The sequence below is a fragment of the Anolis carolinensis genome, chromosome 3, assembly GCF_035594765.1.
Source record: "Anolis carolinensis isolate JA03-04 chromosome 3, rAnoCar3.1.pri, whole genome shotgun sequence".
In the NCBI taxonomy this organism is placed as follows: domain Eukaryota; kingdom Metazoa; phylum Chordata; class Lepidosauria; order Squamata; family Dactyloidae; genus Anolis; species Anolis carolinensis.
This window is the reverse complement of record NC_085843.1, coordinates 242,437,372-242,460,367: the sequence shown is the minus strand read 5'-3', so window position 1 is coordinate 242,460,367 and position 22,996 is coordinate 242,437,372. Positions and strand designations below refer to the sequence as shown.

The following is a 22,996-nucleotide window of genomic DNA, read 5'->3' as shown; positions in this document are numbered from 1 at the left end:
TTCCCTGCAAAATCCATAAATCAAGACTTTTTTTCATGGTGGACCTCCCCCGCTTCCCATGTCATTTACCAACAAGTGCAGGGAAATAGCAAAATGCAGGCAGGCAGGAAGGACTACTGAGACAAGGAGCTGATTGTTCATTAGCTAGACCACACAGGAGCACAGTCCTTGTTCATAAGGGGACATCTTGGCATCTTGTCTGCACTGCCTGAGACCTTGGTGAACTACTGCTAATCAGAGCAAATAACACCAGCTAGTTAACAGTCTGTTGTAAGTGTCTTAGCCAGATTTTCTGGGGGGAGGGGTGTCACTGTATGGCATTCCATAGGTGGCTGAACTCAAACTCCTACTAGTCTTAGCCAGTGCAGCTAACAAGGAAGGATGATGATGATGATGATGGCAGCTGCAGTCCAACAGCATTTGGAAGGCCACAAGTTGTCCACTTCAGCTACAAAACACTTAGGAGGCAGTTTTTTTCCACATCTAATGGATTCAAGGCAATACATTTTCAATTGAAGAGCTCTTTTGGAATAAACTCACACCTGCCATGGTCACAAAGATGTTGATCATATTCAAAGCGACTGCAGTGAACTCTGAGGGAGCAAGCCAAAGAGCCTTCTAGAACTCTTAGATCATCGGGGGAGGCCCTGTTCTCGGTCCCACCAGCCTCGCAGGTAAGGCTGGTGGGAACGAGGGACAGGGCCTTCTTGGTGGTGGCTCCTCGGCTGTGGAACACCCTCCCTGGCAACATAAGGCAGATACCAACTCTCCTAGGCTTCAGGAAAGCCTTAAAGACATGGTTGTGCACACAAGCTTTTAATGAATGAGAACATGGACTTTACATGACTTGTACGAAGATTTATTGAGGATTTTGGATGAATGGATTCTAATCTTGGACATGCTTAAAATTTTATATAATGTGATTTTATTTTGCAATGGTATCTGTTTGATATGAATTGTTGTTTTTACATAGTTTTTAGGCATTGAATTTTTGCCTATTTATTGTAAGCCGCTTTGAGTCCCCTCGGGGAGAAAGGCGGGGTAAAAGTGATGTAAATAAATAAATAAATAAAGAGCTGCACTCTTAGAGATTGGGTGTGCTGGCCTTCATCAATTGTGCATGCCACACCCAGCCACATCTGAAAAGAAAGTACCCACCCACAACAGAGGGGTTGGAACCTCCACCATCACTGGATAAAATGAGGGGCAGAATAAGTTGATGACAGCAGCTTTGCTGATTCCTCCCACATGGTGTCAGAACTGGGAAAGTTGTATATATTCCATCAAGCTGGCTGGTCTCAAGAGGATCTCCAACACAAGATTATATGGAAGAGGTGACCTGAATAACAATTGTTCCCACAGCATAGTAGAATTTCCAGCTTATGCTTCCCATAGTAAGTTACTGCAAGGACCTCTCAGAACGAGGAATTTAAGAATAAGATGTCTCTGGATTTGGGTCCAGAGCAGCCCAGTCCAAACAGTGGGTGAAATGGTGATCCTGATCTACTATCAGAGGTGACTGCCTGACTGGGTCTCATGGCAGAGTTGGTCTTCAGATGAACTAAACAATTTAGGATCAAGTTATCTGAGCCTGCCTCATCTCTCACACACCTCCCTAATTTTTTTCAAGTCTTTAGTGGAATGTCTTCTGGTGACGCCACTCTTTCCTTTGGGCATTCTGTGGGAAAATGTCACTCAGTGTACTTGCTTCTGTAATTAAGGCATCTCAATATCATCTATAAGAATCAGGTGCTTGTGGAAAAATATTTTGATGCAAGTTTTGCTAAATTAGCCTTACTGATCTATTATCCTGCTGGATACTTTTTCAGTTACTGGGGCAATGGGACAGAGATTATCCATGTTTTCCATCATATTTTAAAGCATGTGATTCTGCCTTTTATAATTCCCAGCATGATTGAAATGCCAATGATATAGCCCTTGCTCAGCAAAATGAATAGATGCTACCAATATAGCTAAATCTCTCCCCATGCCCCTAGAGGCACATACAGCACCATCCCAGGGGTTTTTGTGCCAACAATGTTCAGTTTTCCAATATATTTGTATAGCTCAGAGGCACTAATACTCATTCCAAACTACTTGTTAATGTCAGGGTAATAGAATCCTTTCTACCTGCCAACAGTTTTTGGGCTATCCTTGGAAAGACAGACTCCTTATCTTTTACTATAAGTTTCTGAATAGCAGTAATAGCAGATCAGCATTTGTGAAAAAAGTTGGCCTATCAAGATCACTATTTACCAATAATGTGAAGCTATGTGAAAACATTCTTTTTTTTATCCAGACCTTGAGATAATTACCTTTTTGGATTACAATTATCAAAATGCAATACAGCCTATACTAGATGGAGAATTCTTGTATTTGTAGTTCAAAACAGGAACTTTCAGAAGATCTGAGTTTAGGTCTCCCATACACAGTTCAAGGCCAAGGCACAAAACAGAGACTCCGTAGGCCTGGTCAGTGGTCCTCATGAACCAGTTGTCCTCTTCAGATCAATCCCCTGCCCACTCCTTTGTGGTGGATGATGGTTCCATGATAGATGCCCAGTGGTTGAGCTCATAGAAATATGTGAAGACAGCCTAGGATATTCTCTAGGATAAGGGGGATAACAGCAACATCTCTTGGAGAAGGACAAATACACAGGAATCCTTGACTGCACTTCATGAAAAAGTCATCAGCCACTAATATGAAAACTGCCTACTGAAGCTATATACCTCCAAAGTCAGACTTAACCAATATATGAGGAAAATATAATTTGAGGCTTTGGGATTGGCCATGGTATTTGGGGTCAAATTATGTTATACAATCAAAGTGTTCTTATATTCTAACCGAATGAGGCTAGTGCTAGACAAAGAGATCTGCTAAGCTAAGTCTACAGTGAAAAGCACAAGGGTAGCCTATGTAATATTATGCAGGACAAGAAGAGACCACATGATTTAACAGCACAATTCAAATCTATTTCAAATACTTCATGTAGCTAAAAACACACACACATATCACATATATAGATATAGCAGTCTGTGAAAAACAAACCAATGTGAAAAAACATGTGTATATTATGTACAGGATAATGTGCAGTTTGCTTTAAAAATCTCCTCTAAGTTTGCCTGTTACATCTATCTGAATATGTAGTTTGAGAATATCAGCTCCTCCTGCCACTTACTGTCCGGTCTTCCAAGTACATGGTTTTAGATAAGAAGTCAATTCCAATTGTAGCCTAAAAGAAAGAGAAAAATATACACACATTAACAGTCAGTAACTATGATATTTCAGAACAAAAGTCGATTTAAAATTCTGCATCCTACTTAGAATTTAGAGCAGTGGTTCTCAACCTGTGGGTCCCCAGGTGTTTTGGCCTACAACTCCCAGAAATCTCAGCCCGTTTACTACCGGTAGTTGTTAGGATTTCTGGGAATTGAAAGCCAAAACATTTGGGGACCCACAAGTTGAGAACCACTGATCTAGAGAATCACTTTGAGGGACCTGAAGAATGTGCGCTTAGTCCCAGTGGGATTTCCTCCTTACAGGTATTATGTCAAATAAAAAAACTGTGCAGAAAGTCCTTTCAGTTTCAAAAGAGATTGCTAGACTGTTTGAATCCAGGTCCCCCGGGGGTTAAGGTGGTGCAGAACAAGAAGCACATATACTTTGCATCCTATTGTCTCACATCTACAGTGCTGGCTCTTCTCACAGAAGCTGTTTCACACTAACCTTTGAAAAATTACCTTTCTGGAATGAAAACTCCTGGAATCCCCCAAGTGTTTTCCAGAACGTAGTTCAATATTTCCAAGTTCCAGTTTTACAGATGGGGAGCAGATCTTCCAGTCCTCTAACATTAAGTTAAAAATACATTTGTACTGCTTTGCCACCTTTTTGTCAGCATGGTCACCATGGAATAAATGTAGAACAACATCCAGATGTGTCAGATTATAACTGGCTAGGCAGATGGGAGTTGAAATCCAACATACCAAAGGTATCTGATTGGGGTGCTTTACAATGTGCCTAGGGTGCTTTACGATGTATCAATCCTACTTTGTTGTTATAATTAGTAATGATATTGATATCATAATGATATTGCCATTCTCTTTCTCCAAAAATTGATGGAGATCCAAAGAGACCCTCCAATCACAGACACTTGGAATTGTTTCACTGTAGATCCATAGACAAAATCAACTCTAAGATCATGGGATATCAAATAAGAATCCATATAAAGGCTAAAGTGAACATCCTTAGTTGCAAAATCATTTTGGATTATGATACAAGCAACATTTATTTATTATTTTATTAGCTTTATTTCTACCCTGCCTCTCTCCTCACGGGGACTCAAGGCAGCTTACAATAACATGACACAACATAATAAATTAGAAATCATAGCAGATACAAACATTGAGAAATTTAAATATTTGTGTCATATCCATGTGTCATATCCACAAATAAGTTAAAATACAGTTAAGATACAATACAAATACTTGTACAGTTCAAATTACACTTAAACTAAATATCCTCCCCGACTCCCCCCAACAACCTCCCCAGCAGTGTGCTCCTCATCCTTCCGCAAATGCCTGAAGGCAAAGGAATGTCTTAACTGGTTTGCGAAAGGCAAGCAGAGACGGGGCCATCCTGGTCTCTCTTAGAAGGAAGTTCTAAAATTTGGGAGCAGCGACCAAAAAGCCCTCCCCCTTGTTTCCACCAAACGTGCTTGAGTGGGTAGTTGGACAGAGAGAAAGAAGGCCCTCCCCTGAGATCATAGAATTCTAACAGATTCATAGAGAGCGATAAGCTGCTTCAAACAACCTGGACCCAAGTCATATAGGACTTTATAGGCCAAAACCAACACTTTGAATGGTACCCAGAAACAGGTTTGCAGCAAGTGGAGCTGCTGCAACAAGGGGTTTTTCAGATCCCCGTGTTCAGCCTCAGTTAATGACCTGGCTGCTGCTTTCTGGACCAACTGAAGCTTCTGAGCTTAACAGCAGTCTTGATTAAAAGAGTGATGTTATTCGTTTATGATGAGATATGCAGAATTGTAAAATATATTCAATGCAATTTTGATAAAAAAATTAATCTGGTTATGCACAATCATTGACTTGCAGAAGGGGAAAAACAGTGATCTTGTATATGCTAGAGTGGGAAGGTGGGAAGAAATTAATGTGTCCCACCACACACTGATTCTGATCAAGAACCCTGTTTCCCTGCTGTTATCAACAGGCCTGCAAGACACAAGTTACTTTTTGGATTGCCAGTAAGCTCCCGGTTCTAAGATCTTCTGGGGAGGCCCTCCTCTCGCTTCCACCAATGTCACAAGCGTGGTTGGTGGGGACGAAGGAGAGGGCCTTCTTGGTGGTGGCTCCCCAGCTCTGGAATGTCCTTCCCAGAGAGATTAGGCAAGCCCCTTCCCTATCTTCTTTCTGCAAGGATCTGAAAACCTAGGGGTTCCTGCAGATTTTGGCCCTCCTGGCTGTGACCTTGCTCAGCACTTTATCCACTTCCCAGCCCCATGCCATACTGTTGCACTTGACCTGCCTAGCACCTTATAGTTGGCGACCTCAACACTGAACTGCATCTTGGGCCACTGATTGAGTATTTTGTTATTAGTTTTTAAGTCTGTGGTTAATTGATTGATTTGTATGTTTTGTGTACTTATGTTCATTATTGTATTGTTTTATTGTTGTACAGTTTTAAGTTGTTATGTTGGAAACCGCCCTGAGTCCCTTGAGGAGATAGGGTGGCATATAAATATTTATTATTATTATCACTTCCGCCAGTTGGCTGGGAAATAGTTCTGTGACTTGTAGTCTAAAAAGTATCTTTTCCAAACTTTGGGAATGTGAATCTATTTCCTGTTACCCTGATGTTGACTTGGGCAATGAGGTCAAGCGGGCAAGGCTCATCAGGGATCCATAAAGGTTATCCAAAGCAGCCATGTGGCCCATAGACTGACTGCCTATCACATACTGTATGAAAGCTAATTTGTTTTCTTTACTACTGGAGTTTATGCTGGTTTTCCAACCAAGCATGCAAATGCTAGTCGGGAATATGGAAGGTAAGCTCTAGTTGCTTCTTGGCTGTGGAGGCTTGACCACTGTAATTAAAAGGAGGTGTTCTCTAGAGCTCCAGCACTGAAATACTCACAGCTTGGGGAGTTTGGATTTCAAGTCACATCTGCTGCCAGGTTTAGTTGATTAATCAAACAGTATGTGCCGCAGTCTGCTAGGAGCCTCCCCTCCAGAGGGAGCAGCCAATGTTTATAAAGCGACACACAGCACTGGCTCTATGCAGTTAGCCCTGCGCAGCCAGCTGAGTTTATCTAAGTATTCGGGAATGTGAAAATAAGAGAATCTATCCATCTTCTCCCGTCAGAACCCACATGGCTGTTATATGCTACCGAGTGAGCGGAGGCAGACATCTGGGAGTGCCTCCTCTATTATGAGTCTGTCACAGCAGAAAGTAAACAGATAGAATCTGATTTCTCACACATTTACATATAAGGCCCCGTAGCAATTCATTTTATTCATCTCTGCTCTTTGTAGGAAGGGGAAAGCTATAAGAAAAAAAATCAACTCCAAGGTTAGACTCCAATCTCTACAAAAGGGAATATGTTTAAAGTCTTAGGCATGCTTATTAAAGTCTTCTATCCATTGCTGCAAATCTGTCCCTATAAAATTGGGGAGCTCTGGATTTCACTAAGCTTGTTGCATTTCAAGGGGCTCAGTGTTAAGCCAGAAAGGTCTTATTCTCTCAGGTTTTCATGACAACACTTAGTCACCAAGCAAGCTTGGTGGTGGCACATTCTCCTACTCAAATATTAATGCTCGTCCTATTTACATATTCCGTGCTCCTTACTAACAGAGAATAAACCTTCAAGCTTCATGGCTGATTATATGAATTAAAGCTTTAGTTGAAAGCCAAACATGAGCAAATAAGACACGTACTGTCTACAAATGGCAGTGAGAATTCTCCTTGAAAGCAACATTCTCCTTGAACCTTAAAGGAGGTCTTGTTTTTTTTACCCATCATCTCTTAACATTCTTCCCACAGCTCTATTGTATGCTGGGGAGATGAAATCTAAGATTTAGTTTACTATGCTGTGCTGAATCTGGATTCTTGAGGATCTCGATTTTTGTCTTTAATAAGTCCTCACTTTCCCTGGGGTCGCTCCCAGGGTGCTCAGATGATGGATAAAATGTTTTCAAGTGGGCATGCAGAAGGCCAATGATCCCAGAGAACAAGAAAAGGGCTTTAGGGTCTTTTTATTGATTTGCTCTGGCAGATGTCGGAAGGGAGATTGAGTGGGATTTAAGACAGAAAAAGCAGCGGAGCCAGAAAGGCAATTAGGCTCAGTGTCCTCACAACTCCCATCAGAAAAGCAAATAACCTTTTGAGTTTCACGGACCCTGAAGCTCAGAGATAGCCGTCACTTAAAAAGAATGGCAGACAGCACAACAAAAAGGAGGCTGGTAAGAGTTGGGAAGAATGATGCTAAATCATTGTCCTGCCCTGTTCCAATGGGAAGTGATGAAACGAGATGAGAGAAAAGTCCTTGCTTGCAGCCTGGGACTGTTGACATACAAACTGCCTCTCTTGGGGGAAGTCCTAGAAAAGGGTTTGCTGAAGCTGTGTTGCCCTTCTGGTCAACTGACAAAAGCCGAAGGCTGGACTGTTAAATGCTGAACCCATTTCTTGCCCTTTAGTAAATGGCTTCATGCTCCCCCATTTCCCTACCCCCATTAAATCACTTCTTGTTAGCTCCCTGTTATCAAGATTGCTGGAGCTCAACAAGGTTATTACAGAGGTTGTTAACCTTAAAGCGCCATCAGCACTTGCCTCCAAATCTACTTTTACAGGCACACCACTGATTTATGAGTATGTTTAACATTTAGAACATGTTATCTTTTATGGATTTGTTTTAAATGGTTTTAATTGTATTGATCGTTTAAGTGCATTTTAAGAATTAATTTTGTATTCTTTTACTTATGTCTTGTTATGCCTTTTTATCTTTTTCATAAATTACCTAGGGTCCAGTTTCATGGGAAAGGTGGGATAAAAATGAATAAATTATCATTATTTGTTGTATGGAAACCTTTATGGGTCCCAAGACCTTGTCTTAAAACAAGATGTAATTACAATGTGTGAGAAATGAGGGCACAAATAGGGGAAGAGGAAAGACCAACAAGGAAGAAATAACTGGTTTTAATTGCAGGTATAACTTAGGTCTGGATCTCCTGGAGCCCCTGGTGGTGCAGCGGATTAAACCTCTGAGCTTCTGAACTTACTGACCGAAAGGCTGGTGGTTTGAATCCAGGGTGCGGAGTGAGCTCCCGCTATTAGCCCCAGCTTCTGCCAACCTAGCAGTTCGAAAACATGCAAATGAGAGTAGATCGATAGGTACTGCTTCTGCAGGAAGGTAACGATGCTCCACGTGGTCATGATGGCCACATGACCTAGGAGGTGTCTATGGACAACGTCGGCTCTTCGGCTTAGAAATGGAGATGAGCGCCAATCCTCAGAGTCGGACATGACTAGACTTAATGACAGGGGAAAACCTTTAAAAATATCTTAGGTACTGAAGTGGATGTGTTCCTGGGCATGGCTTTAATAGCAAATTTGGTACAAGAGGCACAAAGAACAAAGAAAGAGTGGGTATAAGTTTTTACATCACAAAAAGACTAGTTTAATGTACTTCAAGAAACTTTTTATTAAAAACTAACAAGTTTACAATAAGGTGGCTTTAACTGCTCTCCCATATTCTTTCAGTTTTGCTGTTTATAAAGCTCAGTAAGGGATTCTAGGGGCAGATGCTATGTACCTTGCCTGTTGTAAGTAAGCATACACAGCGACAGCAGAATCAGCAAGAATAGAAAATATTTTTCCCAGTGGAAACTTGCTTTCGTGGATTACTGCAGACATGCTGCTGTAGCCTGACCTTAAAGACCTGTGAGGTTCTGCCATCAGCCCACCTTCGCTTACCTAGTAGTTCAAAAATAACAGTGTGTCGATAAATAGCTATTGCTTTGGTAGGGAGGTAATAGGTATCCTGAAAAACATGCAGGCAAAATCTGACAAGGAAGGCATCCATGTACGACAGGTTTCTCGGTGTGGAAAATGAAACAACAGCACCTCTCTATGGCCGAGTTGAGCACAGCCGGATGCCGGAGATGAAAAAAGGGAAGCCTTGCCTCTGTTTATGTACTGTCTGTCTTTGTCAATTGTATAACAGCATTGAATGTTTGCCATATATGTACCTGTAATCCACTCTGAGTCCCCTCAGGGAGACAGAGCGGAATATAAATAAAGTGTGTGTGCATGTGTATGTGTGTGTGTATGTACACACACAGAGTATATGGTTTCCCTCTTTATATTAATTCATATGTACTACATTTCTTTCTAGACACAAGAATTGAGAAAAGTCCATGCAGCCTCTATAGGGCTAAGTGAGCTGGTTGGAGACAGAGCCAGTGTGGTTGAAAGCATGGGCTATAAGCCAAGGAAATCTTGGCAATCTCACTGACTTGATAAAGTTCACGCTACATGTGTGCACCCACAGTATATACCAGATGTTAGGGATTAACAGCAGGGGAAGGCTATTGTCAGCCTCTTCTGCTGCTTATGAGCATCCTAGAAGAGTCTGTCTGGCCAGCCGCTTCTGGTGCACACATGCTGCATTTGATGGACCAGCATGTCAATTCGTGTGTGAAATCCCTGCCAGATGAGATCAGCATCAAAACGAGCCTGAGCTGGCGCTGTCTGAAGACACCATTCAGTGGCTTTCTCTGTAGTAACCTTCCTTAAGAGGAGCAGGCATTTTCACACAGGCAATTCTTCAAACAGCTCTGGACTGAATTGGCTTGCTGTGCACAAAGTCAAAACCATTTTGGCCAAGAAGTACATTCTTCTGATTCCTCCCTCCCACTTCCATTAACAGGAATGTATTTATTTAATGCATTTTCTGCCTTTCAGGGAATATTAATCTAATAAGTGAATAAATCAATTGATATTTCTTAAGCATCGGTTCTTAAAATCTCTGCTGAGCTTTTTCTAATGTTTCTAATAATTGTGAACAGGAAAAAAAACTACATACTCAGGTAATTTCTGCTCTTTCTGATCATAATCTGTCCTGGTTGATACGGCTTTTATGTTGTGGTTTTACAGCTAAATTTGACTGTAATTTAGTTGTAATTTATATTTTATTGTAAAATGCCTGGAGTTATTTTTTACCATAAAAAGGTAGATATAACTGTCCAAATAAATATAGTGAATAGCATTAGGAAGGTGTTTTTTATGGTATGTAATCTGCGTCAAATAAACTCTTAACTAGGTGGAATGTACCCCCCCCCCCCCAAAAAAAACATCTAAAAAGGACAGAGGCATTGGGATAGCCTGCAGCAGCAGCAGCAGTTATAATCCAAATGTGTATGAGCCTTAGGAAACAACATTAAAAGACATAACAGAACAATGGTACCTTAAATGGGGAGGATAAATATTTTAAGCTGCAGCTACACTGTTCAACTGACAGGGGAGATATGTGCCCTCTTTACATCAACCCCTTAGTGACTAGGAACTGTGAGCTAGAGAAACCATGTGTCTTACTTCAGAGAGGGCAATACTCGATTTGAAGGAATGACAAAGGTAGTCCTCTATGTCAGTAGTTTTTAGTCATTTCTTCAATGTGAACCCCTTTAAATATCTTTTGCTGTCATTCACTACCAATAATTAACCCAAGATTTAAAACCCTAGGTAAAGGTAAAGGTTTTCCCCTGACATTAAGCCTAGTTGTGCCCTACTCTGGGGGTTGGCCTCATCTCCATTTCTAATCCAAAGAGCCGGCGTTGTCTGTAGACACCTCCAAGGTCATGTGACCAGCATGACTGCATGGAGGGCCCTTACCTTCCCGCCGGGGCAGTACCTATTGATCAACTCACATTTCCATGTTTTCAAACTGCTAAATTGGCAGAAGCTAGAGGTAACAGCGCGAGCTCACCCTACTCCCCAGATTCGAACCACCGACTTTTCGGTCAGTACGTTCGGCAGCTCAGCGGTTTAATCCACTGCGCCACCCGGGGCTCCTTTAAAATGTATCAAATATTTATTTAAAGTTGATCATTACGTCTATTAATGACAAAAGACTATCTTTTGAGAACAATTATCACCAGTTGTCTGTCTGTCCATCTGTCTTCCCTACATTGATTGACTCTTTCTATTTTATATGCTTATGACATTTCTTCAAGCCTTTGCAGATCTCTGTGAGACATCATGGTACCCCAGGGGTCCACAGACCACAGGGATATTAGGGATATCAGGTCTAGGTCTTGCTTTAAAATAAAATAAAAAACTACAGGAAAATATATGAGGTGACTTGAAGTTGCCCACTCAATGCTAGTACTTGGACAGCAGACTGAAGTGACACAAGGGTCAGTTGATCAACTGTTTCTACTCTATTGAGACATTCTGTTTTTGTGGTTATTTGCCTTAAAGTTGTGTCCAGCTATGGAAACTGAGTCAAACATATTTCAGGTTTTTCTTGGAAAAATAAAATGTTCAAAGGGGATTTTGATACTGTAACTGTGTTCATTTTAGATTGAACTGTTTTTACTGCTGTTTTATGATATTGTTTTTATTACGTTTGTTCATTCATGCCATTGTATGTTGTTTTGACAACTGACTGTTTTGTACATGCTGGAAACTGCCCTGAGTCCTCTCGAGGAGATGGAGTGGTATATAAATAAAGGATTATTATTATTATTTTGCCCAAGTGGGTTTCCTTGGTTGAGCAGGGATTTGAAGTGTAGTCTCCAGAGTTGTAGTCCAATACTCAAATCACTACACTACTCGGGTTCTCAAAAATGTTTTGTACTGCTAATTAAATAAAAGGCTGGATTTGTGTGGAGCATTTGTGAAGCGTAATGATCTGCTTTCCTGCCAACGTAGCAGTTCGAAAACATGCAAATGTGAGTAGATCAATAAGTACCGCTCCGGCGGGAAGGTAACGGGCTCCATGCAGTCATGCCGGCCACATGACCTTGGAGATGTCTATGGACAACGCTGGCTCTTCGGCCTAGAAATGGAGATGAGCACCAACCCACAAAGTTGATCACGACTGGACTTAACATCAGGGGAAACCTTCACCTTTACCTTAAATGATCTGCTTAGCCCACATGCCCATTAGGAAGGATAGATGGCTGGAGATGGCTGTGCTAAAGGGCGGGATGGGGAAGTCAAAGCTGGACAGACTTTGGACATATCATGAGACAAGATGCTTTATTGAAAAATACAACAATGCTGGGAAAATTGGGAGGCAGAAGGAAAAGAAAAAGATCACATTGGCTCAATCATTGAAGCTATGGTCTAAGTTTGGAAGACTTAACCTGGACTATTGGTGACCAGGCTCTTGAAATGTTTCATTCATAGGGTCACCATAAGTCAAAGTCTATGTGGTGGCAAACAATTTTTTCTCCTATGGTATCATAGGTGTTCCACATCAATGTCTCAGCTAAGTTTCTATAAATATTCAAATATTTTGTTGATTTTTGTTAGTTTGCTATTAGAATGCATTCCCTGGTTCCTATTGCAGCAACATCCTCTGTCAGCAGAGAAAGATTTGTGATTTCTGACTAAAACCCACTGTATTTTATTTTAAATTTTTCATAGCCATGCAAAATTCTAACTACATGTTTATTATCTCATCCAGATCCAAGTATGAAGCCAAAACCATTTTATTTATTATTTTGGTTGAGATTCTGTTATTTGCGTGTAGTAATTGACCTGACTTCCAGTGAACTTGTGTGCTCTGATATGGAAGGATTCCAATTCATCTTATCTCACTCCACATTCATCCCTTGTGATTCCTTCCTGCAAACATGTTTTGTTTCTTTTCCTGAAAAAACCTGAATTAGATACCCTGTGAAACTGTGCCAGTTCACATGGTGTGGACACTGACAGGATTTTATGAGAAGTTAGTTTCCTTACAGTAATAATAAAAGGAAATGTGTATCTCTGTTTATATCTGTTTCGCCTGAATTTCCAAGACCACGAAACTAAGACATCAGAAACTTGGTCCATATACCAATTGGAATTCAAGCATTGTGCACCTCTCATGCTTATTTGGTTTTCATAAAATATTTATTTGGATTAGTAAGATTTGTTTACAGTCTGCTGTACCATCTTGAATCAACAGACTCTGTAGCCTTTCACAACCGTCTTCTTTGCCTTGTGTAGATCAGGAATATTGGTTTTTCCTCAAAGCAGCATTAGGGATATTGATTTCTCCACAAAGCCGATAGGCAGCACTATGAATTCCTTCTTTCTGAAGGGCCCAGAAGAGACATAGAAAAAGACAGAGAAGAGGACGTGCTGCTGAGCAATGGGTGGAGGAGGGCTGAGAAGTAAGAAAGGCTTAAAGAATACCATGGTGGAGGGAAAGATAAATAACAAAGAACAACATGTTGTTCTTGTTGTTGTTGTTGTTGTTGTTGTTGTTATTATTATTATTATTATTGTTGTTATTATTAATTTACTTAATTTTTATCCCACCTTTCTCCCGTTATAAGGGCTCACAATGGAAAATTGTCAGCTTGAGTCTCCTGTATTCCTCCTGCAATCTTTCTATGCATGAGATTCACATGTTTATTGGTGAAACAAAAACAGTATCTGAACTGGTACCGCTCCAAACCAAGTTCAATGAATTGTGCATGAAATAATCCTTATGGTTCCTTTCAATTATTATTATTATTATTATTATTATTATTATTATTATTATTATTATTATAATTAATAATAATAATAATGTACTTAATTTTTATCCCACCTTTCTCCTGTTATAGGGGTTCATGATGGCTTACAATAAATACCATGCATAACACAATGTAAATTAAATCAATGTAAATGTATTAAAATATGAGTAAATAATTTAAAAAGCCATCTCAGCCCTTTGTGTCATCAAACCTTTATGCATAAAAACATTAAAATGCATTAAAAAGAAATGAAAAAGCAAAGGGGAAAACAACTAGGATTTTGAAACTAGTACTTCTTTTTCTTTAAAAAAAAATCTGGTTCTCGCTCTGTTAGCCAGCAGATGTTGCTTTTTTGATTTTTTATATTTTGCAGGGTTAGGATGGTGCAATTACTAGCCACCTATCTACACTGATGTATTATGTAATTTACTGTAACACCAAGGTAAAAAGAGAGGTTAAGTGTCTCCAAAAGAAGTTCTTCTTTTCCCAGCTCCTGTCTCATCAGTTTCAAAGGGTATGTCAGTAAGAGCTTGATGAAATGCAAGGCTGGACAGGTGCATAGAGATGAAAAATACAGTCAATGAATGTGGCACCTGAACTCATGACCTCATTCTCTGTTATCGGAAAATATGGAAGGCAAAAGAAGGATGGTTGCTAGGTAAGAGACAGATAACAAAAGAGCTAACCCTAGATAGCTGCATGTATATGCAGGAAGGCAATGAAGCATAAAGCACTATATCCCCAGAATAGTTCCACACTACATAAGATTGCATTTGTGGGATGTTATTAAAAAAAACACCTATGGAAAATTGTCAGTTTCAGTCTCCTTTTTTCCTGACATGCAATTTTTCTATGCATGAGATTAGCATGTTTATTGGTGAAACCAACACAGTATCTGAACTGGTTATGCTCCAAATCAGGTTCAATGAGATGTGCCTGAAATAATCCTTATGGACCCTTCAAAATTTGTTTAGAGACCTTAAAGATATACTTTAATGTTTGTTGGTTGTTGTTGCTAACATGCCAACATGTTATATTCTTTTTAGGTCTTGTATGTAGCAATTTTTGTAGCTAGACTAAAGCTCTTTGAAGGTGAGCTTTAGGATCTACAGTAGAGTCTCACTTATCCAACATAAACGGGCCGGCAGAACGTTGGATAAGTGAATATGTTGGATAATAAGGAGGGATTAAAGAAAAGCCTATTAAACATCAAATTAGGTTATGATTTACAAATTAAGCACCAAAACATCATTTTATACAACAAAATTGACAGAAAAAGTAGTTCAATACGCAGTTATTCTATGTAGTAATTACTGTATTTACGAATTTAGCATCAAAATATCACGATATATTGAAAACATTGACTACAAAAATGTGTTGGATAATCCAGAACGTTGGATAAGTGAGTGCTGGATAAGTGAGACTCTACTATACCTCTAAAACACTGAGCAGAGAGCAAATGATACTTTTTTTGTTCCACTATCTCTTGAAATTAAAGAAATCCACTTGAGGATGGGAAAAGACATTGTAGTTGATGCTGGGAATTACCAGAAAACACTCTTCCACAACAGCAATATTACTGTGTATTTCAAAACCCATGAGAACTACAGCAACAAATATTACTTCCCAACCCATTTGTTATGTGTGCAGGAACCCATTATGTTTTGCTTTTCTGCTATAATGCGACACTCAATCTAGCTAGCTAGAAAGAAATGGAGATGTACTGAGACTGAAGATATTGCTTTAGCCTAAAAGGCCATAATCGAAACTCAGGTGTAGTTAAACAAGAGAATCCATCTAGCAGGGCTCTCATACAGTATGTTGTTCTTGTGATGCATTTTAAATTGCTTGTCAAAAGGTGAAGGGGGATTTGTTTACCCCACTAAATTGAAACACTAATTGAGCCAGGTAGCTATTTAAACCTAACATGGCAAAGGGAAAAAAATGCTCTCAAGGCCAATGGCCCTTCAGCTTGGCTAAAATACATTCTGTTGCAAATGGCCCAGGAATATCATCCTTTGCTTACAGGAGATGAATATTCATGCTGTCTACATTAGAAATCAGAAGAAAAACACCCAGAGGGAGAGAGAATGTGAGAGAAACAGATATGAGTAGCAACCAGGACCCATTTCTCTTCCATCTTTGTAATATTATCTTGCCTTCTTAGCACTGGTTGAATGAGAATTGCTTCCAAGAATGGATGAGAAGGCCAGTACTAATTCCTTGCTAGTCCTCAGTGATATAAGCGCTGTTGGAAATAGCAACCTTCCAAGCCTCTCACTATTTATTTGTAAATGTATATATTTGCTAACCTGTATTCTATGTGTATGTTGATTTGCCAGTTTGACTGACCTCTTTGGTGTGGGAGGGGTTATAGACATGTGATTGTACTGAGCATGTTCAGACTCAGGACTCCATTTTGTATTCTCTTTTACATCAGACCTCAGTGGAGTTGGATGTACATTGCTGTTTGGACTTCAATACAGAAATTTGCTTATGAACTTCAGTGAGTATAACTATACTAAAAGACTATGGACTATTGATTAAGAATGATACCTTGTGTACTCAACACAGAGAAGTTATATCCTATCTATAACTGAACTTCAAAAAGAAATGTGCCTGTATGGTGAATTAATACAAGATGTTTATGAGTAAACAATATATATTATTATTTTAAAAAGACTTTGTTTTTTTATCTCTGAGTTCATATTTTAAACTAAGAGGTTTCAATGGAGTGTACAGTGTTCTCTCACTACTTCACGGTTCGCTTTTTGCGGACTCACTGTTTCGTGGGAGGAGAAGGAGGCAGCGCCATGTTCCCTTCCCGCTTTCTTCCCTCCCTCCCTTCCGTCCTTCCTTCCTTCCTCAACTCTCCTTCCTTCCTAAGGAGAAGCCTAAGGAAGGAAGGAGAAGCCAAAGGGAGAGAAAAGGAGGCTGAAGCAGCTTTGTTTTCACCTCACAAGGCAGCGGCACCAGCGGCAGCGGGCATGCGCGAGTTTGAGAGGTGAGGAGAGGAGAGGACAGAGATGCTACTTGCCGAGTGAGATTGTAAACAACACAAATACGTCCCTACGACCTGGAATGTAACACCCACGATAAGTGAGGGAACACAATTACAACTGCAAAGAAACAACCATCCTCTGCTAACCAAATAAATTTTTGTAGTGACATGTCTTTATCCTTGGCAGTTTAAAAACATGGTTCTTCAGTTTAACAGCTGAGTTATCTGTCTGCCATTACATTAATGCTTGTAAATATCACTTGGTCAAAGAGTTGACTTCTAACAAGGTCATGCTTTTCTTGACTAGTGGTTTTTAAAAGGTGGTTTCCACATATTCATGAATATCCAGATTTGCCAAAAGGATATGTGCTCAGAGACGGGGTGCAATTCTTTTCCAATAAGCACAAGTCCTCTTTTTCGCCAAACGAACTGCACCCTGCAACAATTTTGTATCACTTAAATAGCCAAGACTCCTGTCTAAATAACTGTAGGAACGGTAGTTTGGTGAGATAACAACAAATCTCTGCTAAAGGTCTCTATAGCTCTCCCAAGCGACTCTTAAGTAGAACTTTGCAATGTTGCCTTTTTTCCAGAATTGAGCTCCAAGAATTCAAACAACAGCTACCCATGATTTTGGGAGATGTATTTAAAAATTTAAAAATTCAGTTCCTTATCTTAGTAGCATTGAGCAGCTAGAGACAGGGTTGGTATGAGTACTAGGCTTGCTCAAATAATTCGTTTTCCCCGTTAACCGTTATTAATTCGTTATTTTCGTTTGTTTTGAAGCAATTTTGAAGCATTGGTTGTCCACACGTCTGGATATCGCGGTTTCGAATCGTGAGAGGCCGTTTTTCGTTATGTCGTCGTTTTTTTCGTTAGGAAAAAAAAGCTTTTGCAAATCACCCAAACTCCCACCATTCAGGCCCTTTCCTTTTGCCCCTCAGCAAAAGGGGCGTCACGGGCTCAGCCAATGGGAGGGGGCGAGGGGGAAGGAGGCCGAGGAGGAGGAGGAAGACGGAGGGGGGAAATGGCCGCCGCCGCCGCCTCGCCTCAGCTCAGGCCTGGTGTCTCTCTGTGAGGCGGGAAGGCGGCGGATGGAGCCGGGAATGGAGAGACCGAGAGAGACAGAGAGGGGCCCGGCGGTGAGGTTTTGACGTCTGTGCGAAGCTAGGCAAGTGGGGTTTATATATCTGTGGAAGGTCCAGGGTGGGAGAAAGAACTCTTGTCTGTGGGAGGCAAGTGTGAATGTTGCAATTGGTCACCTTGATTAGCATTGAATAGCCGTGCAGCTTCAAAGCCTGGCTGCTTCCTACCTGGGGGAATCCTTTGTTGGGAGGTATTAGCTGGCCCTGATTGTTTCCTGTCTGGATTTCCCATTTTCTGGGTGTTGTTCTTTTACTGTCCTGATTTTAGCTTTTCTGTAGCTAAAAATGCATATAAAATTGATTCTATAGGGAGGATAAATGATTGGATTTCAACTCCTACAGCTTAGCTTTCTCTGCCAATAATGGTACCATATCAAACTAAACCTCCCAAGATTCTGTAGCAGTGAGCCATCTTGGATATTGTAAGGGATTTATTATTATTATTATTATTATTATTATTATTATTATTATTATTATTATTATTAGACCTTGCTCCCAGGAAGGTGCCTTCGCTGTGGCTCCCAACTTATCTATCTATCTACCTTTCCACATATTCTCCACATTGTGTGTATGTGTATGTATATTATATATACATGAGCCCCGATGGCAAAGTGTGTTAAAGCACTGAGCTGCTGAACTTGCAGACCGAAAGGTCCCAGGTTCAAATCCCGGGAGCAGAGTGAGTGCCCGCTGTTAGCTCCAGCTTCTGCCAACCTAGCAGCTTGAAAACATGCCAATGTGAGTAGATCAATAGGTACCGCTCTGGCGGGAAGGTAATGGCACTCCATGTAGTCATGCCGGCCACATGACCTTGGAGGTGTCTATGGACAACACTGGCTCTTGGGCTTAGAAATGGAGATGAGCACCAACCCCCAGAGTCAGACATGACTGAACTTAACGTCAAGGGATACCTTTACCTTTACCTATACACACACACACACACACACACACACACACACACACACATTATGCAGGGACTATATACACAGTATATATCACACACACACCAATTTAACAAAGTTTCAGCCACAAAAACAAAGTTTCTGAAGTAGAACAATGACTTTCACAGTAAAGACAACCCAATTTAACAGGAAATAAGACTTTCAAACCAGGAACAGATTTCTGCAATTATTAAAAAATGGTTTATTATAAAAGCTATGAAAATTCGCCAAAAATCAGAGGATAAGGGAAACGTTCCAAATTTTGGTGAGCTATCAGTGTTAAATGTGTTCTACCACTGTACCAAGTTGGAAGAAGATCACTCAAAAAATGAGGGTGGGAGAGTCCTGTAAAGTCCTCTCCCTCTGTGCTGTTTTTGGGAATTGCGCATGCGCGTCCGCCATTAACGAATTAATTTAGAAAATAACGAATTTTTGTTAATTTCGAATTTTTTGGGGGGCCAAATTCGGAAATACCATCAGAAACGAAAAGCTGCCCCCCTCTAGTTTTGAAACGAGTTTAGAATCAAATTTTTCGTGGATCGATCAAGCCTAATGAGTACCTAGTGCCTTTGAGTTGATATCAAGGTTTCATTACCATCACATGCTACTGCTAATTCCTAAAATCATAGAATTGGAAAAGATAACAAGTGCCATCCAATCCAATCCCCTGCCATGCAGGAACATACAATGAAAGCACCCCAAACAGATGGCCATCATGCAGCCTCTGCTTTAAGATCTTCAGAGAAAGAGACTTCACCACCCTCTGAGGCAGAATGTTCCACTGCTGAACAGCTCTTACCATGAAGAAGTTCTTCCTAATGTTTAAATGGAGTATTTTTTTTCCTGCAATTTGAATCCATTGCTCCATGTCCTATCCCCAGAGCAGCTTGCACCATCCTCAATGTGACATCCTTTCAAACATTTAAACATGGCTCTCATGTCCCCTCTCAGCCTTCTTTTCTGTAGGCTAAATATAACCAGATCCCTAAGCTGTTCTTCATAGGGTTTGGCTTCCAAACCTTTGATCATTTTGGTCCCCTTTCCTTTGGACACGTTCTAGTTTATCAATATCCTTCTTGATATTGTTAGTGGACACACTAACAAACATGGTGTTCAGGATCAAAGAATTTATGGCAGGTGGGCTTTAAGCATCAAACACTCTTTGGTAGCCATAACTGTCTTTCAGGGCTATCTCAGGCCCCTACTACACTGTCCTTATATTACAGGATCTGATCCCAGGTTATCTTCTTAGAACAGGATTATATGAGGCTCCAGTGTCATATAATCTGGGATAATCAGATAATCTGGGATCAGATTCTGGGATATAAGGACAGTGTAGAAAGGGACAAGCTTGAAGAGAACTCCACTTACAACTCACTTCAGGAAGAAAATATATGATGCAACCAGGCAAGTCAAAGCCATTTTTTGCTTTCTAAAACAGTTTTCTTTGTAGTGCCAGGGATAAACTGGTAGAGAAAAAAAAAAGGACCAGAAAGATGTGGCTCTATATATAAGGCTAAATTTAAGGAGATTTAAATTCTGCTTCTCTTCTGGTGCCAATTTTCATTTGCCATGGGAAAAGGGACAAGTTGTTTTGTAGAGGGGACACCCTTGTTTTCAACATTGCTTCCAAATAATTTTAATAAGCATTGTACTGTAATAAACACTATAGAAATAGCAAGGCTCACCTGGTATGTGTTATCAAAACTGTCATACATGAATCTTGTGATGAGGGATGTCTTCCCAACTGGAAAAAACAAACAAAACACCAGTTATAAAATAAACATAATGAATCTTCACACAATGTATAATCCTGGAATCTTCTAGCTGCATTTGGGGGTACTTTCAGGTACAGGCCGCTCATGTAACAACAGAGAGTCAATTTCATTCTCTTTAAAAGAATTTAGAGAGAGCAGCATTGTGTATTTGTATTTGTGCCTCAGTGCATGAAAGAGAAGTAAGTGAGGCAGTTAATCATTTCCATGTGCATTTCCATTTGTTCTATTGCAATTTGAACATTTTATAAGCCATCTTGGAAACTCATTGAAAGGGCGGTATAATTCTTTAAACAAACACAGTTGTGCCATTCTCTCCAAAGAAAATTTACCTGCCCTCACTTCTACCCCACATGTGCTTTTAAACCAACAGATATTAGAAGATCTCTGGACAATCTAGAGAACATTCAAATGAAGGCCAATAGTAGAGGATGCATATTCAATAAGAAAATATCACAATCATACAAGTTAATACACCAAACATGAAGGATAACAGAGGTTTCTGCTATTATATTGAATCTGATTCTCAATTTTCATGTGGAAACCATAAATCAGAAAGAAAGAAACAGAGAAACTCTCAGTATATGTGCAATGAATAAGCATTCTGCAAAGAAACGGGAAAACATGGAAAGGATTTCTTGAGGTTAGGAAGCCTTTGGTTGAGTTTCAAACCCATCTCTGTAAATTTTTTATATGTTTCAGGATTTCTAGGAGTATCCAGCTAACCCCCTGGAAACAGATACAGTAGAGTCTCACTTATCCAACATAAACGGGCCGGCAGGACGTTGGATAAGCGAATATGTTGGATAATAAGGAGGGATTAAGGAAAAGCCTATTAAACATCAAATTACATTATGATTTTACAAATTAAGCACTAAAACATCATGTTTTACAACAAATTTGACAGAAAAAAACAGTTCAATACACAGCAATGTTATGTAGTAATTACTGTACTTACGAATTCAGCACCAATGTATTGAAAAGATTGACTACAAAACATTGACTACTAAAAGGCCAACTGCGTTGGATAATCCAGAACGTTGGATAAGTGAATGTTGGATAAGTGAGACTCTACTGTAATACTTAAGCACCTGAAAATTCCATACACATAAATGAAAATGGTTTCAAAATGTTTTTACAATGGCTTTAGTTTGTCTCATTCAAAACATGTCACATACAGACCAATTCACCTATTTTCTTCAAAGTGCCAGATTACAATTCCAAGAGCTGTTTCATGCAATAGGAAATAGCAGCTGCCTTGCTGTGAATGTTAAAAGTATCTTCTGTTTTCACACTGTATATAATCAAATGTTGAGACTATATTTCAGAGGCCTATGTAATCAATATGTTGTAGTATTTGCAACTGCATTACCTGATAGGAATATGGTTCTCACATAAAGTTTTACTGTGTGAGGCCACATGGGACGTCAACCCTATTAGGAAGGGTAAAAACTGCTGCATCTCTAGCGTACACTTTGCTGCTTGTCCAACTATTGAAAAACACTTTTATTTTTTCCCTGGCTCTGGATTGCCATATTACTTGGGCCTCTTCCACAACTGAATAAAATACCACATTATCTACTTTGAACTGGAATATATGGCAGTGTGGACTCAGATAACCCAGTTCAAAGCAGATATTGTGGGATTTTCTGCCTTTATATTCTGAGTTATATGGCTGTGTGGAAGGGCCCTTGGTTAGCCAAGTTCTGTGAAAATTATGTGCCTGCTGCCCTCATACAGGTTTCTGCAATATTCAGAAGCATTTCCAGGTCACCCCTTTGATCCTGCACTGCCCCTTGATTCTCCATGTTCACTTTGAAAAGTTCTGAAAATGGGATGCTGATGAAATGGCAGGTCTATAGGGAAGCATACTATTTTTTACACTGAGGGCAATCAGATAAAAGGGACTTGGAGAGCTGAATCTGATTATCAATACCAACAGGAGTAGACCCACTGAATCAATGCAAGTGACCAAATTACTATTGATTCAATGGGTCTGCTCTAGTTGGGACTAACAATAGGATTTTGGCTAAGAAGTGCTTATAATAAACAGCAGTTTAATAAGCTAAATCTATTATGAGTAGTATCTTAAGGTCATGATTAGAACTCTAATGCAGAGAAAAGATGGATCATCTCTCCATTCTATTAATGGAGATATAAATAATAATATACAATTCTAATAAATATAGGAGGCTGCAATCCAAGCAGAGCCACGTGGATTACTGACAAACAAAAGAATGAACATCATTGCTGATACCGGATTTTTCCCAGATAAATAATTCTACAGATAAATAGATGGAAGTGACTGTGAGTTAACTAACATGGCAATCATTCCAGACATCATCACTGGTCCAGCAAGGAACCAAACTGGATATTAAGTGCATTCAAACAT

General features: G+C 39.9%; 1 protein-coding gene across 1 annotated transcript in view; it reads right to left on the bottom strand.

Moving 5' to 3' along the window:
• rab6b (RAB6B, member RAS oncogene family) overlaps positions 1–22,996 on the bottom strand; it is an 83,302-nt gene that overhangs the window by 22,816 nt on the left and 37,490 nt on the right. The window contains exons 2-3 of the mRNA XM_003218360.4: positions 20,518–20,576; positions 3,179–3,232 (exon numbers count right to left, since the gene is read on the bottom strand). Of these exons, the coding sequence (XP_003218408.1) occupies positions 3,179–3,232; positions 20,518–20,576 (113 nt within the window). The remainder of the gene's footprint in view (positions 1–3,178; positions 3,233–20,517; positions 20,577–22,996) is intronic.